The sequence below is a fragment of the Vicugna pacos genome, chromosome 26 (genome assembly GCF_048564905.1).
Source record: "Vicugna pacos chromosome 26, VicPac4, whole genome shotgun sequence".
Taxonomy (NCBI): domain Eukaryota; kingdom Metazoa; phylum Chordata; class Mammalia; order Artiodactyla; family Camelidae; genus Vicugna; species Vicugna pacos.
In genome coordinates, this window is record NC_133012.1 from 16864602 (window position 1) to 16881813 (window position 17212).

The window sequence follows — 17212 nt, forward strand, 5'->3', positions numbered from 1 at the left end:
TTCTGTAAAAACACTTCCACTGATTTTTTTTTTATTCAGAAGAAAAAGAAGACAGAAACAAAAGTTGCGGTCATTTGCAGTATCTATCAGCTTTCAATTTGGCTCTCCTGTTTAAACAAAACAAATAATAAAAGTTAATCTACATGAAATATGTCATATAGTCAACTGCTGCTAAACATAAACTCATGCTTAGAAATTGTGTTTTCAATTTTGGTTATTATATTACCACACTGCTTATAGTAAAATATTTTAATTAAAATTTTACTTTTCAATTTTATGTTTCATACTAAATGGATTTTACTCTTACAAAAATCTTTTCCTAATCTTTAATACATGTTGCCTAAGAGCTTTTTTAATCCATCATAAGCAATTTTAATTGCCTCTGAATTTAAGCATGCCCTAAACGTTTATTTAGTAAGGTGGCAATGCTGTATTTTCATAAGTGATAAAAGTTATAGGACATAGACTGTATTCTTCTTTTGAGTCTACATCCTGACTATTTTTTATATTTCATTCTTGATTTCTTAAAAATAGGCACATGCTAATTTTTCTCAGCTGGAAAAAATTACTGCATTATTTCTGACTTTAGGTAACCCACTTGATCAGCTGGCTGATAGCAAATATAAGATAAAGCATTGTCTTTTATTAAGTAGTGTAAAAACACATCTTAAGGCTAATTTTGCAACATATGACTTGAATGAGTGGCAGGAGATTACCAAATTCTCTTTTGATCTGGCACTTACTTGATTTATACTTGTAAGCTCATAGCTAAACCTCTCTAACCCTATTTTTGTTGTAAATCTAGGACATTACTTACCTAAACAGGAACAGTAATAAGTAATAGTAATAATGTACTAAGACAAATATCCTGCACACTTCTGAATGCAGCTTAATAAAAGTGCTTCAATTTTATTTCAGTTGAATCTGAATTTCTCACAACAAAAATAAGAACTTGGCATCCGGCTATTTTCAGGTACTCTTTCTTCGTGATCTTTTCCCCGACTTATAATGTCCTTTTTAGGTAATATTACAACATTCAAAAATTTAAAATTACAGTAATTAAGAAAAGAACATGGGTTTATATACACCACTTCTATTGGCTACTGAAAACAGTACGAATAAAAATATACCTCCCTGTCCAGAAATGTTTCATGCAAAAATCCATCTTTCCGGGCCTTTTTAAGAATTTTACTGTCTTCTTTACTTATTTTAAGTTTGTGGTCTTGGAAGCTCTGGAATTTCTTTCTGTTAGGAAGAAAATATCTTTCCTGAAAAGCATCTCAAACTTTGGCTATACCATACTCACTGATGGGCTTACAGATATTTTACAGGTTTTTCATTTATTTAAAAAAAAAAAACGAATTGTATTTCTTAAATAACATATAGCTTTCCAACTACAAAAATGACCTTCATACCACACCATCAATAGGGCAGTTGTTTGGGAAGCCCTACAGACGCAACATTCGGGAATGTTGACTGGAGTCTCTTGTATCCCAGCTGTGGGAAAGCATTTGGTTAGCATCATGTACTGATAATTAGAGCCACTCCATTGAGTAGGGAGAACAGACCAACCCAGGTGACTTGAGCTTTGAAAGCTAACAGGATAACTAGGAAAACTGAAGCCTTAAGAGAAGGCTTCTTCTGCTTAGTGCTCTGTCCTAGAATCTACATTATGCTGCCTCGTTTTGTCCTTCAGGTATTTTATTTTAGTTGCATTGAGAAGCACTTCTCACTGCCAAATCTATAGTTTCAAAAAGAAAAAAAATACATACACATAATTGATTTCACACTGCTTAACATTTCCTTTGTCTTCTTCTGGAATATCATCTTTTTTCTTAGTCTCTCTTTCAGCACAGGATCTAATCTGGATTTTGGAGATGAGACCCCAACAGGTTATACATTTATCGTCCCCCTTCTCCACTTTACTTACTACACAATAGCATTCTAGGTGATTCCTTACATGAAAGAAGGAAACAATTAACTGAACAATTAGATTCAGAAAAAGACAGGTTCTAGATAAGTGTTTTTATTTATAACTGTAATTTATCTAAATAATTGTTATTACATATTTCTCTAAAGAGCCCTTACATCAGAAACACTAAAGAAAAAATTTGAAAAGCATTTTACAGGTCAGATCCCACTAAGTAAATTAGGCAAAGTTTAACGTTATTTGGCCTCAAAAGAAATACAATAGGATCAAATTATCCTGCTATTTAGTGTTCATTTTATAACACTGAATGTTTAAGAATAATAGCTGTTTTACTTTGCATAGGATGTACCAAATACATTAAAACTTTTAACATAATACAATGTTTTTACCTAATTGGAACCCACCCCTTTTAAATCCTCCTTATATCCTCAAAAGTTTTGACAGATATTTACTATCATATGGCATAAATTAACTGACACAGACACAGCAACTCGGACCAACTGAGTGTGGCAAGAAGGGGATAGGAATAGAATTCAGGGCTGTGGAACTGGCAGTTTGCAACCCAAAGGACCCACATCTCCAAAGTGATCTCTGTGGCTCAGAGCATAAGAAAGATTGCTTAGATTGCTTAGAAAGTGGTGACCAATAAAGCATATGCCAGTAATATGTGTGGTTAGAGGGGTCCTAAAAGACCTGGGGAAATTCCTGACTAGGTCTGTGACACAATACTGCTTTTAGCAGGAGGGAATGTATTCTGGTAGATAAAGCCATGCCATAAAGGTGGATGTTGACACAGACTAGCAGAGCCTGCAGTGCAAAAGGCAAGGTAGAAAGACTTCAGGATTATCAGAGCTCCCAGGTACCTGACTAACAAAACAGACCCAGGGAAATCTGACAGGTACTTCATATGAAAATGGTTATAATTAATGATAAATTAGCATAGTGTTTTTTTCCTATAGATGTGCAAAGTACAGCACATATCTGCACTGTTTGTCTTCAGTAATCATGCTTTTATAATGTAATCCAGATAAAAAATAATTTAAACATGATAAAATAAAATTAAATAAATAAAATTAAAAATAGATGAGTCAGAAATCCATCAGCATTTTTCTTACGACCTGCTTCCTGAGAAGCGGTGTGATGTGGAATGTAATTTCTATAGTCAGTTGGGCCTGGGTACACACTGTCTCTGCCTTATCGAGCTATGTGACTTTCATGAAGTGACTGATCCAAACAGTGAGGATGTAAGGAGGGTAAAAGGCTGTTTCCTGTTCTGTAAAGTTAATAATAACCACCTCACCAGAATATTATGAAGATTAAAGACAACAATGCATATGCTACATTCAGCAGAGTACCTGCAGCTACTTGCTTTAGTTTTGTTCATGTAATTGAAAAATATTATGACTGACACTTCAAATTACAACAAAAGAATATCTAGGTTTTATACTTAAATTATTTGAGACTTTGGCAGTGAAAATGATTTCTGAGAAAACTATGAAAATATACAGAAATTTCTAATTCCTAAGCTGTCTAGAATGGCATTTCTTTCTCCATTAATCAACTACAAATGATAAATAAAGTTACTGGTATTAGCATTCTTGTTTAGAAAGATTAGCAATATTTTTCAAAGTAAAAAGAATCCTGTAAGAGTAAAAATAAGTATTTTGAAAATCGAGAACATTTTAAAAATAAAATCAAATACATGACACGGAATTTAACATAAAGCATATTCAGATACTTGATGCTTTTAAATTATGCTGATAGTAGAGAAAATGTAATGTGAATTTTTATGCTTTATTTGTAAAAATTAAGCCCCCCCCCCATTTATTTGAGCCTTCCACTCTGGCCCTCACTGATGTATTACACACAGTGAATTTGGATCAGACTAGCTGTAATGACTTGCCAACAGAGACAAATTAGGCAAAGTTCAGAATGCTCAGTACTGGGATGGAATGCCAAGAAAAAGGAAAACAATGCATCAACAAGGGTAGTTATTCTTTAGACTCATCTTGCTGTTCTGTTTTTCATTAAAGATTTGGTGATTTTAGTAAGGCTAAATAATTAAGCCTTAAAGGCCTTCATCAAAGTCCAGTTACTATAACTACCTGATTATCTACTTTACAGTTTTATTTAATAGGACTTTCACCTTGATATGAAGATGCCTGTACAACTCTTACAATGAAATAAAGAAAAGGATTAGGGAAGTTAAGTCTGGGAGAAAGAAATTTCTAGTTTATTGTAGATACTGACAGACATATGCAGAACAGATAAACAAGATTATACTGTATAGCACAGGGAAAGATATACAAGATCTTGTGGTAGCTCACAGAGAAAAAAAAATGTGACAATGAACATATGGTATGTTCATGTATAATTGAAAAATTGTGCTCTACACTGGAATTTGACACAACATTGTAAATGACTATAACACAATAAAAAATGTTAAAAAAAATTAAAACACACACACACGTTTTAGGTGCTTTGTGTTTCTGTTCATGTAAGGAAGACTTACTTATTCATTAAGAGATCCAGAATTTGAGGGCTAAGGCTCTGAAAGTTCTGCTATGACGTTTATATATTTTATATAGTGACTAGCAACATGGATGCTCAAGTATTAAACTCATAACCTTCTCATACATGCCAGTGGGAGTTTAAATTAGTATAACTCCTAGGGAGGACAATTTGGCAGTATCTAACAATTACAAATGCATGTACCCTTGACCCTGTAATCCTGCCTCTGGAAGTTTATCCTCACATATACTTGCACACCTACAAAATGAGGTGTATTCAAAGTTAAGTCCTGCAGCACTGTTTATAAGGATAAGAGACTGAAATCATCTAAATTTCGATTTATAAGGAACTGATTAAATTATGGAGCACACCTAAAATGGAGTCTTATATAGCTATTAAAAAGAGAGAAAACTTTCTAAATAATGATAACAAAAAATCTCTAGCATACAATGTAAAGGAAAAAATATCAAGGTCTAAAAGAGTATGTACAGCAGGCTAACTTCAGGAGAGTAGAAAATTACAAAAACTCATTTTTTATATAGGAACTCAAGAAGGCTACAGAAAGATGGGAGACATGCTTTACATGCTTGTATTTAAACAATTTTGAACCATGTGAACAGATCATTTATTTAAAAAATTATAACTTAAAAGGCAGGCAAGAAAGAAAGAAGACACAGGCCTAAGAAGCATGTGGAACTAACTACTCAGAAAAAGACACTAATAAATGGAGAGAATAACAAGGTAGCTCTTAGATGTATTTCTCTACCACATGGTGCAAACAGTCAGTTACGGGATTTATAATTAAAGTTTATTTGGAGACAGTATAAAAAGCTATGAATTTAAACCTTTAAAGTGATAATAAGTGATGCAACATTTAAGAGATGTAGTCACATCATATGTGCCATGTATTATTCCATAGAAAAATGTCATGATTACCTTTATCATTTCTTCTTCTCCTGCTGTTTTACTTTTTGCTTCTGTATCACCTGCTTCATTGCATCTAATAAAGCAGCTATTTGAGGCCAGTAGAGCCATTTTCCCCTAAATAAAACAAAATAATAACAAAAAAACGAGTTATAAGAATATCTGCAAAAGATTCTCGAGACTAAATTATTTTTCCCCCTGATTATAGAAGTAATCAGGAAAAAGAATTTGAAGACAACCTGGGGAAAAAAATACAGAAAACTAAAATCACATATAATCTTACTACTCAAAGATAACTACATTAAATATTTTTAGTATATTCTAGTTATAGGACTAAATTCTAATTAGATGGAATAGAATTATTTCATTTGGCCTCAAAGATCTATTGAGGATGTAATGGATTTAGTTCAGTTAAAAAAAAAAGCTATAAAGACAAAACAATTGTAATATATAATATTTTACTCAAATAGTAGTGTTTTAAGTAAAATTTCTCCATAATTGGAAAATATAAAAATACATAATATAAAAGCTAGCCTTTGATGTCTTTTAATTTACTGCTCAGAACTTTTAAGAATCAATATCTGAGGGACTTTTGGGAAGAAATAGTCAAACTTAGTTGTTTAATGCTCAATGTATTGTATTGACTCTAATAAACAAAACTGTGAAAACTAGTTTTCCTATGTATCTAAACCTAGATTATAAATTTGATTAATTAAATTTCCTTAACAAACATAAGATTTAATTATAACTTGTATATGGTTGATTCTTTTGGAAAACTCTGAATAACTTAAACATCAGACACTATATTTATAAATCTAATCATTACAAAATGTATTAGTAACCTATCATATCCAGTTACAAAAGTGCTAATAACATAGAATTGATTTAATTTCTTATTCAAGGTGGCAAGGACTGGGTTTTCTGTCTTCTGGATGACTTCTGGTAAACCTGTATGTGGCTACATAGTCCAAGGTGATTTAAATCTATGCTGCTGATCTTTTGGCTGGGACCCTTTTTGTAATAGTTTTTACTTATTATATCAGGGAGTTTTAAGTTTCTTTTTCATTTAAATATAACATTTTTAAACTTAGTGTCTTTCCCAAAAATAAGTGAAATGAATGTCCCTAAAGTTCTGTGTGAGTCGAAGTATCTGACTCATTATACTGGCCTTATGATATGCTGGCCTCTTCTGTTGATATAATTTTTATTATAAGTATCTCATTATATTTGTAGAATCATCTAGAAGGGGCTGTAACCCCTCCTGGTTGCAGTGGTTTATGAAATCAGTCTAGTGGGTCCTGACCAGTACTGGGGGGAAGGGGAAAGACACAGCAAAAGAAGTTAAAGAATATAAAATATCAGAGTGTTCAACACATAGATAAGTAAGTATTGTTAAGCACAACTCTTGCTTCTGTTATACATATGTGTGTACCGGGCTGCAGTATGAAATGTTTTTCTCATTGGATTAGGCAAAAAGGCCTGAATAGACATTTTTCCAAAAGACATACAAATGGCCAATGAGTACATGAAAAGATGTTCATCACTAGCCATTAAGGTAATTAAAATCAGAACCATAGTGAGATACCACCTCATGCCATCATCAAAAAGACAAGAGATAACAAATCCTGGCAGGGGTGTGGAGAAAAGGGAATCTTTGTACACTCTCTGGCATTGCAAACTTGTACGGCCACTATGAAAAGTAGTATGGAGGATCCTAAAAATTAAAAATAGAACTAGCAGTGATTCAGCTATTCCATCTCTGGGATTATATCCAAAGTAAACAAAAACACTAACTCAAAAAGATACCTGTTCATGGCAGTATTATTTACAGTAGCCAAAATATAGAAGCAACCTTAGTGTGGATCAACAGATGAAAAGATAAAGAAGTTGTATATACATACATACACACACACATGGGAATACTATTCAGCCATTAAAAATGAGGACATCCTGCCATTTGTGGCAACGTGGATGGACCCTGAGGACATTATGCTAAGTGAAATTAAGTCAGACAGAGAAAAACTGATCTCACTTATAGGTGGAATCTAAATCACACACGTTGTTTGCCCATTTTTAAACTGGATTATTTGGCTTTTCTTGCTACTGAGTTGTATGAGTTCTTCCTACATTTTGGATATTAACCCCTTATCAGATATATGGTTTGCAGATACTTTTTCGCAGTCTGTAGCTTATTTTTTCACTTTGTTGATTTTTTTTTTTTGCTGTGCTGTACTATTTTTTGAGATCTTTTTAAGGTTATGAATTCATGTGGAGTTTTCCCAATTTAATGATTTATATTATTGCATTCTACATTTTTTTTTAGAATATATGCTCTCATTGACTGTTAGAGACTTTCTCTTATATTGACAAGAAGCTTTTAAAGACAAAATAGTACTTACATCTTGAAACACTGGTTCCCATTGTTCTCTTGGTCCAATTGCATCTGAACGCCCAACAACAAGTCCATCTGAATTTATACCAAGATATTTTCCATAGCCAGATTTCAGAGCAATTCTTCAGATTAATAAAACAGATAAATGTTAAAAACTGAAAGAAAATTAAATGTGCAACATAAAAAAATGTGTGTGTATAAAAATTCAGATTAACCATAGTTCATGTGTTCAAAAGCCATGTGTGGCTAGTGGCTACCACATTGGACACTGTAGTTCTATACATACAATTTAAAATTCTATTTCCTTTAAATAGTGTTATATAATACCTTATATTATATAGGAAACATTTTCCAAATTCATTATTCTTCAAATACACTACTTTTAATGGATATATAATATTTTAAGTAATGCATTATAATGTGTTAATTATAGTTCAATTCAAGCTTACCTGGAATCAGACAATTTGACAGCTGTAAACTGCTCTGGAGGACTAGGACCCTCATCAACTATAGGAGAAAAAATCATTTTAAAATAAATTTGACGTTTCTTATAAATACACATATAAAGATATTCTTTAGCTTTAAAAAAGTAGCTTTTTCTCTTTTAAAATCAAATATAAGATTATGACATATTTGTAATACAGTATTCACAGTATCAAGAGCTACTTTATCTCCTAGATAACTAAAGTGCTAGTTTTACATACTTAATAAGATAGGTCAGCATGATTCTTATTTATTTGGTCACTTCCAACACATTATCTGTGTTTTAAAATGCAGTCAGCACATAGACAAATAAGCACTTAATATTTAAAAAACTAAATGCTTTAATTTATTCAAGGGATGGCCATTCAGACCAGAAGCTTCTGCTTTTGAATCTTTCAATTACTTTTATCTCATTAGTGCTTCTTCTGTTGGGCTAAAAGTAATGAGAGAACCTCAAAGTACTAACTATGCTCCAGGTTAGTTTTGGCAAAAAGTCTAAAGAACAAAGGAATTCAAACCTTTGCTCAAACAGGTTTCCTTTTTCTTTCCACTTATTATTTCAATGACTCGTATTGTTTTTGATTCCCATAGATACTCTTCTGGAACTATACAGAATGTTTTCAAATGCTTACACTGGAGAGGGAGTTGGCAATCACTGGTAAATAGTGAGGAAGGAAAAAAGTGGAAGAGTCAAAATAAATGGATTCTTTCCTTTGGAATATATTTGAGATTAGTCAGAATGTGGCGTAAGTGAATGAATATCATAAGATATATACTTTAAGTGGCCTTTTCCATTCCATTGCTTCTACCAGACACAAACCTTCTTTATGTGGCGCTCCCAGTGTAAAAAGTCCATTGTCAAGTGCATGTATGTAGGTTCCTTTATCCATTTCAATAGCTATGGTTCCTGAAATTTCACCAAAGTTTGTTACTGTCCACCAGATTCCTAAAAAATAAAATCAGTAATTTAAATTTATATTTTGGATTTGATAGAAGGTCCTTAGTTGTTGCTGTTGTTGTAACTTACTTAAAATTTGTTTAGTTTGCATTTGTAATAATACAGGGAGATCTCATATACCCTTTACTCACTTTCTCCCAATGGTAACATCTTGCATAACTGTAGTACAGTATCAAGACCAGGAAACTGACACTGATACAATTCATGAAACTTATTCAGCTTTCATCAGTTTTACATGCACTCATTTGTATGTTTGTATGTGTGTGTGTAGATGTAGGTGACTACCACCATAGTCAAGATTAGGGTCTTTTAAAATATAAAACAGCAGAACACGGGAAGGCACAGAATGATTTACAGAGAACAGTCTCTCATTTCAGACTCCAGCCATCCATGACTGCTTTCCAAAGGCAATGACTATAACCTGTTTCTTATGTATCCTTCCAGATTATAATTACAATTGCCAAGACTGATGTCAAGGAGCATATTGCCTATATTTTCCTTCTAGGTTTCAGACCTTACATTTAAGTCTAATTCATTTTGAGTTGATTTTTGTGTATGGTACAAGATAGCGGTCCACTTTCATTCTTTTGCATGTGGCTGTCCAGTTTTCCCAACATCATTTATTGAAGAGGATGTCCCTTCTTTACTGTATATTCCTAGCTCCTCTATTGTAAATTAATTGACTATATATGCATGCGTTTATTTCTGGGCTCTCTATTGTGTTCCATTGATCTATGTATCTCTGTGTTTATGCCAATACCACCACTGTTTTGATTACTATAGCTTTATAATATAATTTAAATCAGGAAGTGTGATGCCTCCAGCCTTATTCTTCTTTCTGTATATTGCTTTATTTGGGATATTTTGTGGTTCCATACAAATCTTACAATTGTTTGTTCTACTTCTATGAAAAATGCCATTGGAATTTTGATAGGCGTTGCACTGAATGTGTAGATTGCTTTGGGGTAGTAAGACATTTTAATAATATTAATTCTTCCAATTCACTAGTATGGAGTATCTTTTCTGTGTGTCTTCTTCAATTTCTGTCATTAATGTCTTACAGTTTTCAGTGTACAGGTCTTTCACCTCCTTGGTTAAATTTATTCCTAGGTATTTTATTCTTATTGATGCAGTTGTAAATGGGATTATTTTCTTAATTTCACTTTCTGGTGGTTCAGTATTAATGTATAGCAATGCAACAGATTTCTGTATATTCATTTTGTATTCTGCAACTTTATTGAACTCGTCAATCAGTTCTAACAGTTTTTTGGTGGACTCTTTAGGGTTTTCTATATATAATATCATGTCACCTGTAAATAGTGACATTTTTACTTCTTTTCTCATTTGGACATCTTTTATTTCTTTTCTTTGCCTCATTGCTCTGCCTAGGACTTCTAACACTATGCTGAATAAAAGTGGCAAGTGTAGGCATCCTTGTCTTGTTCCCCATCTTAGCGGAAAAGCTTTCAGCTTTTCACTGTTAAGTATGAACTTAAACTGTATCTAATTTTTGTTGGGTCTGATAATAATATATTATTATATTTTAAAAGAGTTCTTTCTCTCTTCTTCCTTCTGTTTCATAACTAATAAAAATTAGTAGAAATTTTAGCTTACTTTCAGATCCTTGCATGGAATCAACAGAACAGCTTCACAAAATTAAAAAAGATTTCCCCCCTCCCCCAAAATATATTGTTATTTGTGTAGGAACCTTGGGAAACTGTGAATGTATGAGAAGGTGGGAGGACAAGGAGAAGAGGACAGAGTGACTTCCTTTTCTAGCCAAGACAGAGTGATCAGTATTGGACTTGCCCTCCCACTGTGAACAACTAGGAAACTGGACAGAGTATGTGAGAAAACCACTCTCTGGTACTGGAACACAGGTTGACAGGATTATGACTGTTGACAAAAGGGAAACACATGAGGTGAACATCACATTCATGTTAGCCTTCTGCCGAATGGCAGCGTCTCAACCACCGTGCAGGGAAGTGAAGCCCAAGAAGAGCAAGGCAGTCTCACTGAGCTCAGATCTGGCGTCCTGATGTGATCAGAATCTGCTGAGTAAGGTTCTAGACAGGAGGGAACTGCACAGGGGCTGGGGCCCCAGAAGTATACGTGGGGACTCTCTGCAGGGCCTTGGCTGTGGGCTGGGCAGTATGTGTGCTGGGAAGACTTCACAAGGCCAAGCAGTGGGGCTGTGGCTGCTGAGAGCAGACTGAAGACGCCAGAGATCATGAGAGCTGGGAGACACTGGTGTGGAGAGAGCGCAGAGTACCCTGGACATTTGGTTGAGGCCCCTTGAGGACCCCTTCCTAGAATAAGGGCCACAATCTACATCTAAGGGCAAAACCAAATACCTCTAATCATTAAAGATAAAAAACAAACAAAAAACAAGTCTGATAGGAGCAAAAGGCTCTTCAAATGATTTAACTAGACTTCAAGATAATGACTACTGTCAGAAAAATGGACATTTCATTAAACTGAAAGGAAGACATTAAAGTCCTAAATGTGCATGTACCTCATAACAAAGCTTCAATATACTTTAAACAGAAAATAAGATGTAAACAAATCCAGAATAATAGTTAGATATGCTTTAACACAATCCTCTAATAAATGGTAGTATTAGTAAAGTCAGTAAAGACACAGAAGATCTGAAAGTCTACTCTGTCCACCAAATGACTTAACTGACATTTAGAGAGCAGCAAATCAATGCCTGCAGAATACACGTTCTTTTCAAGTGTAGATGGAAGTTCACCAAGAAAGTAACGTATGTTCTCTGACCATAGGAATTAGTAACAGTGAGATATCCACAGTATCTCCAAGCAAAGGAAATTAAATAGCACCCTTTTGAATAACCCATGGGTCAAAAAAAAAAAAAAACCCCAAAAGATAAAACCAATGGACCAAGGAAGAAATCACAAGGGAAACAAACTACTTTGAACCGAATGAAAATGAAAATAAGACATCAAAATCTGGAATATAGGTAAAGTGTTGTGAAGGATATCTAAATGTCCACCTTAAGGAGCTATAAAATAAGAGCAAAGTAAATTGAAAGTAAGTTAAAGGAAGGAAATGATAAAAACAGGAAAGAAATGAAATAGAAAATGAAAACCAATAGAGAATAAATGATATCAAAAGATGGGTCTTAAAAAGATTAACAAACTGGTAAACCTTTAGCTAGACTGATTGGTGCAGGAAAAAAACCCCAAAACACAAGTTATCAATATGAGGCATGAATGACAAGATTGCAATACAGATTCTATAGACATCATGAGGGGAATAAGAGGATATTCTGCACATTATGCCAATAAATTCAACAGCTTAGATGAAATGAAAATTTTCTAAAGAGACATAAATTACCAAAACTGACACAAAAGAAAATCTGAAAATATATCTTAAAGAAATTTAATTTGTAATTAAAAATATTCCCACAAAAAACAACAAGCCAACACAAAAACCTAGGCTCAGATTATTTCACTGGTGAAATATGTTGAAGAAGAAATAATACCAATCTTAAATAGCTATTTCCAAAAGTAAGGGAGGAGAGAGTACTTCCCAGCTCATTTTACGAGGCCAGTATTACCCTGATACCAAAACCAAATAAAGACATTACAAGAAAAGGATACACAAGTTCAATGTCCTCATCAACACAGATGCAGAAATTCTTAAAACTATTAGGAATCAAATCCAGCAATATACAAAGAATAACACATTGCAACCAAGTGGGGTTTATCTTAGGAATGTGAGGTTGGTTTAAAAGTTGAAAATGAATCAAATGTAATTCATTGGTGTACTAAAAGAAGAAAGCCATATAATCATCTCTACAGATGCAGGAAAAAAAGTTAGAATTAGACACTTTTATGATTAAAAATTCCTGAAAAAAATGTTTAAAAGGAAACTTCTACATTTTGATAAAGGGTATCTGTGAAAATCCTACAACTAACATCATACTATATGGTGGACTATTGAAAGCTTTCTGCTTAAGACTGGGAACAAGGCCATTAAGTCCACTCTTAACGCTTTGATTAACATGGTAGAAGTCCTGGTAGTGCAATAAGGTAATAAAAAGAAATAAAAAAACAAAGATTGGAAAGGAAGAAGTAAAACTATTTGCAGTAAATATGACTGCAGATTTCTTAGTTTTTTATATAAACAAACAAAAATACTAAAACTAATGAATTTACTTGTATCTCAGACTACAGAGTCCATATACAAAAATCAATTATACATCTATGTTTTAACAGCATATACATCTATGTTTTAACAGCAAACAATTGGAAAATAAGATTTAAAAATTCTCTTTACAAGTAATGTAAAATTATAAAATAATTTATAATTTTAAAAAGATGTGTATAATGAAAACTGCAAATTATTGAGAGTCAATGTTATTAAGAGGTTGATTCTCCCCAAATGACCTACATTCAATACAGTTCACCCAGACAATCCAAGATGATTTACTGTGGAAGGTAATATATTGATTGTAAAATTTGTATGGAAATGCAAGGATCTAGAAGGGTCAAAGCAAGACTCACACCACTTGATTTCAAGACTTTATGAAATGACAGTAAACAAGACGAATATATCAAAAGAATAGAGAAATCGATAGGACAGAGTCCAGAAACAGACCAACACATATAAAGTCAATTGATTTTTGACAAAGATACCAAAGCACTTTAATGAAGAAAGAAAGTCTATTCTACAGCGATGTTGGAACAACTGGATTGCAATATGAAAAAAAAATTTGTAACCTATATTTGGTTAAATAATATTTATCTATATCAGCCCTTTAAAATGATGTATCAGAATCGCTGGATTATTACAAAGTCTAATGATGGTACCTTTTAAATCAGAGAGCTGTGTGTCCTCTCTCCTATGCTTTGTTCTAATAATGAAAAAGACATCAGTGACATCCATTGTGCTAGAGCATAAAAGCAATCTACAACTGTAAGTAATAGTTGGACTCTTTAAGACAAATAGCGGTTAGTTATAAATTCCTTCCACTTTCTTTTCACTGATTATCCCTAACTAGGAAAATATTTTTAAAGGGATCTCAACTAATGTTCTCAGAATAAAGTACGGGGAACTGACTCACCAACAATATCAAGTTGAGTTTCTTCATCTTCGTCTCTTTTTCTCTTCTTCTCTTTGCTCTTTTTCTTCTTACCACAGGAGATAATTTTCATAGATGAGTTTAGATATGTTGATTTGCATGTTAAATATCATAAGATGGAATCTTAGAACAATCTTTGAAGCTGAACATTGATATACAAATTGATTTAAAGTTATATACACTCTAACTTCTAATACTGAGAAGTCACTTCTGATCCTGTACGTACTGTGTTACAGTTAAGAGAACAGACCCTGGAGCCAGACTGCCTTTTAAAATCCTGATTCTGTCATTTCTTAGCTCTGTGATTTTTGGAAAATTTACTTCACCCCCTTTTAGTTAGTTTCCTCACCTATACAACGAGGATAATAATTAAATCCAACTCTTAAGGTTATTGTGAAGATTAAGAGTTAATGTGTAACTTGATATGCTGCTGCTGAGAATGTAAAATGGTGTAGCTGCTTTGGAAAATAGTTTTGGGTTCCTCAAAAAGCTAAACAGTTACTATATCACCTTACAACTCTCCTCTTAGGTATATACCCAAAGAAATGAAAACATATGTCCTCACAGAAGCTTGTATAAGAATAGTGATAGAATTATTCTGCTGCCAAAAAATGCAAACAACCCAAATGCTTATCAACTGATGAACAGATAAACCGTATGTTATATCTATACAACAGAATATTATTCACCCATAAAAGGAATGAGTAGTGACTGATACATGCTACAACATCGATGAACCCTGAGAATGTTATCCTAAGAACGTCGTATATTATATATTCTGTTTATATAAAATATTTAGAATAGGCAAACTGAAACAAAACAGAGGGTTAGTGGTTGTCAGGGACTAGAGGAAGGGCAAAATGGGAAGTGACTGCTAATGATTACGGGGTTTCCTTTTGAGATGATGAGAATGTTCAGCAAGTCAACAGTGGTGAACTTTGTGAATATAGTAAAAACGACTGAATTCCACCTTAAAGGGATGAATTTTATAGTATATGTGCTATACCTCAATAATAATAAAAAAACCTCAAGAATGATTTTTTAAAAAGTTAATATGCAAAGTGGTTAGAACAGTCCTTGGCACATAGAAAGTGCTACGTACGTGTTAATTATGTTGACAGTTACAATGATTATAAGACACACTTGTTTGCATTTTCATCATAAGCTTTCAGAAGCTAACTCTCCCCTCCATCCTATAAATTCAGACAGTAACAGTTTCAGATGTATTCAGGATAAATTCTTCATGATGCCAGACCCCTAGGCAGAGTTCTCAAGGGTAGTGGCTTCAGCTTGCTCCTTGAGGCTTTCTAACTCACCTAAAAGTTCCAAAACCTCTATCATTGAGACCAGGATGAACTGCTCAACACTTGTATTAATAATCAAACCCGAGCAAATTTATCAGTTAAAAAAGAGGTGGAGATATTAGTGGGCAGATTCCTTTTCTTGAAAGATCTAATAATCATAAAACGCCACTTCCTTGCATTTGGCTCTACTTATTTACTGTCGATGTTATCTTATTTAATCCTCATAAGCCTTTTAAAGTATCATTAACCCCTCCCAATACATTAATAAATGGAAGCTGAAAGGTATTAACGAACCTGCCACAAATCATAAAATTAGTATTTGGTGGAGTCCAGGCTCGAGCTTATATCCTTTTCAAAATCCACATCTGCATTAAAAATTGATTAAAAATTTTAAGGGGGAGGGAGACAATGTTGAAAATAATTATCCCTAATAAAGGAAGTTATTGTTGTAACCTACGCATTCAGATTAACACATATCCACCAAGCGGAGGACTTGTGCCTCCTGGGCTGCTGGTCCGCCCAGCTCTGCGGCCTGTCCTTGCACGGACCCCGGGAACCGAGTCGCAGCTTCTGTCCATTCCGGCAAGAGGCCGGGCTGGGAGCCTGAACCCGAGCGCAGGGCCGGGCGAGGGACGCAAAAAACTGAGGGCTGACTCCTTCAGATGTAAGCAGCAGCGGAGCGGACCTGACTCTCCCGGATCCCTGGCTTTTTTTCACGCAAGGATCCCCCCCCGTCCCAAGTAGAGCCCGACTTCCTGTTTACAGCCTGGGGCTACGGCAGCCGCAGAGGGCCTAACCAGAGCGGCGTTCTTTTGCCGCGTCAGGAGAACTGAAGGGGCTCGTCGGAAGGAGGAAAGCAGAGGAGACGCGCCCTCTGCTGAGCAGGCGGATCTCACAGCCGAGCTTGGCCTGGTGAGTCACTGGAGAGAACCACCTGCCGGGTCTGGGGAGGAGACGATAATATGGTTAGAGGGTGGAATGACTTAGCCAGCCCTCCAGGTTCTTCGCAGCGGACTGGTCCTGACGGTCCCCCGCAGCGGGGGCGAGGCGACGGCGTTACCTGACCTTGGACGACTCCACAAGCCAGCTCAAGTCCATAAACGTTTATTGTGTTATTTTAACTAGGGAGACTCTAGTAATGGAGAAGAAATGTCATAGTAAGTCCAAGCTCATTCTGCTTGCCCTGGGAGAAGCCAATAAATCAAGAGAGGAGGTGTTGGGACGAGGAATAATGAATTTATTTGTAAAGCCAGCTGACGGAGAAAATAGCCAACTAATGTCCTAGAGGACCATCTCCCGAGTTTGAATTGAGGTGTAAAGTACTGGTTCTAGCCAGACTCGGAAGGGGTGGTGTTGATTTCTTACTGCCTGCAGCCATTCACAGGTGGGCCTGGTCAGGGTGTTTCCTGTGAGCTAAACAAAGGTAATTTAGCTTAACACTCTTTACCTGGGAGGCAGGATCCCTAGAAATGGGCCTTAGGTATAATTTAAGTTTATAGGCAACACCCCTTTAGTGATTAACAAAGAAAGGTTAAAGTGAAAGAAACAGATCTAATATAGAGCCAGATTTGTTCTTCCCTATTACAGCATCAAATAGGGAATA

General features: G+C 34.6%; 1 protein-coding gene across 7 annotated transcripts; it reads right to left on the reverse strand.

Annotated features, from left to right (window-relative positions):
- FRG1 (FSHD region gene 1) lies at window positions 1–16384 on the reverse strand. 7 transcript variants are annotated; one of them, XM_072950423.1, is made up of 10 exons: window positions 16067–16384; window positions 15904–15974; window positions 14288–14447; window positions 9061–9186; window positions 8207–8264; window positions 7765–7879; window positions 5378–5482; window positions 1773–1864; window positions 1131–1245; window positions 1–107 (listed from the first exon to the last, which is right to left on the reverse strand). In XM_072950423.1, exons 3-10 carry the CDS (start codon window positions 14376–14378, stop codon window positions 87–89), a joined length of 723 nt encoding a protein of 240 aa, XP_072806524.1. In that variant the 5' UTR covers window positions 14379–14447; window positions 15904–15974; window positions 16067–16384; the 3' UTR covers window positions 1–86. The 7 variants fall into 7 exon arrangements, with proteins under 7 accessions (XP_072806524.1, XP_072806522.1, XP_072806527.1 ...); XM_072950421.1 differs by having other exon boundaries at window positions 1–1245; XM_072950426.1 differs by having other exon boundaries at window positions 1–1245; window positions 14288–14351; window positions 16067–16382.
- Between the last annotated feature and the right edge of the window lie 828 nt (window positions 16385–17212).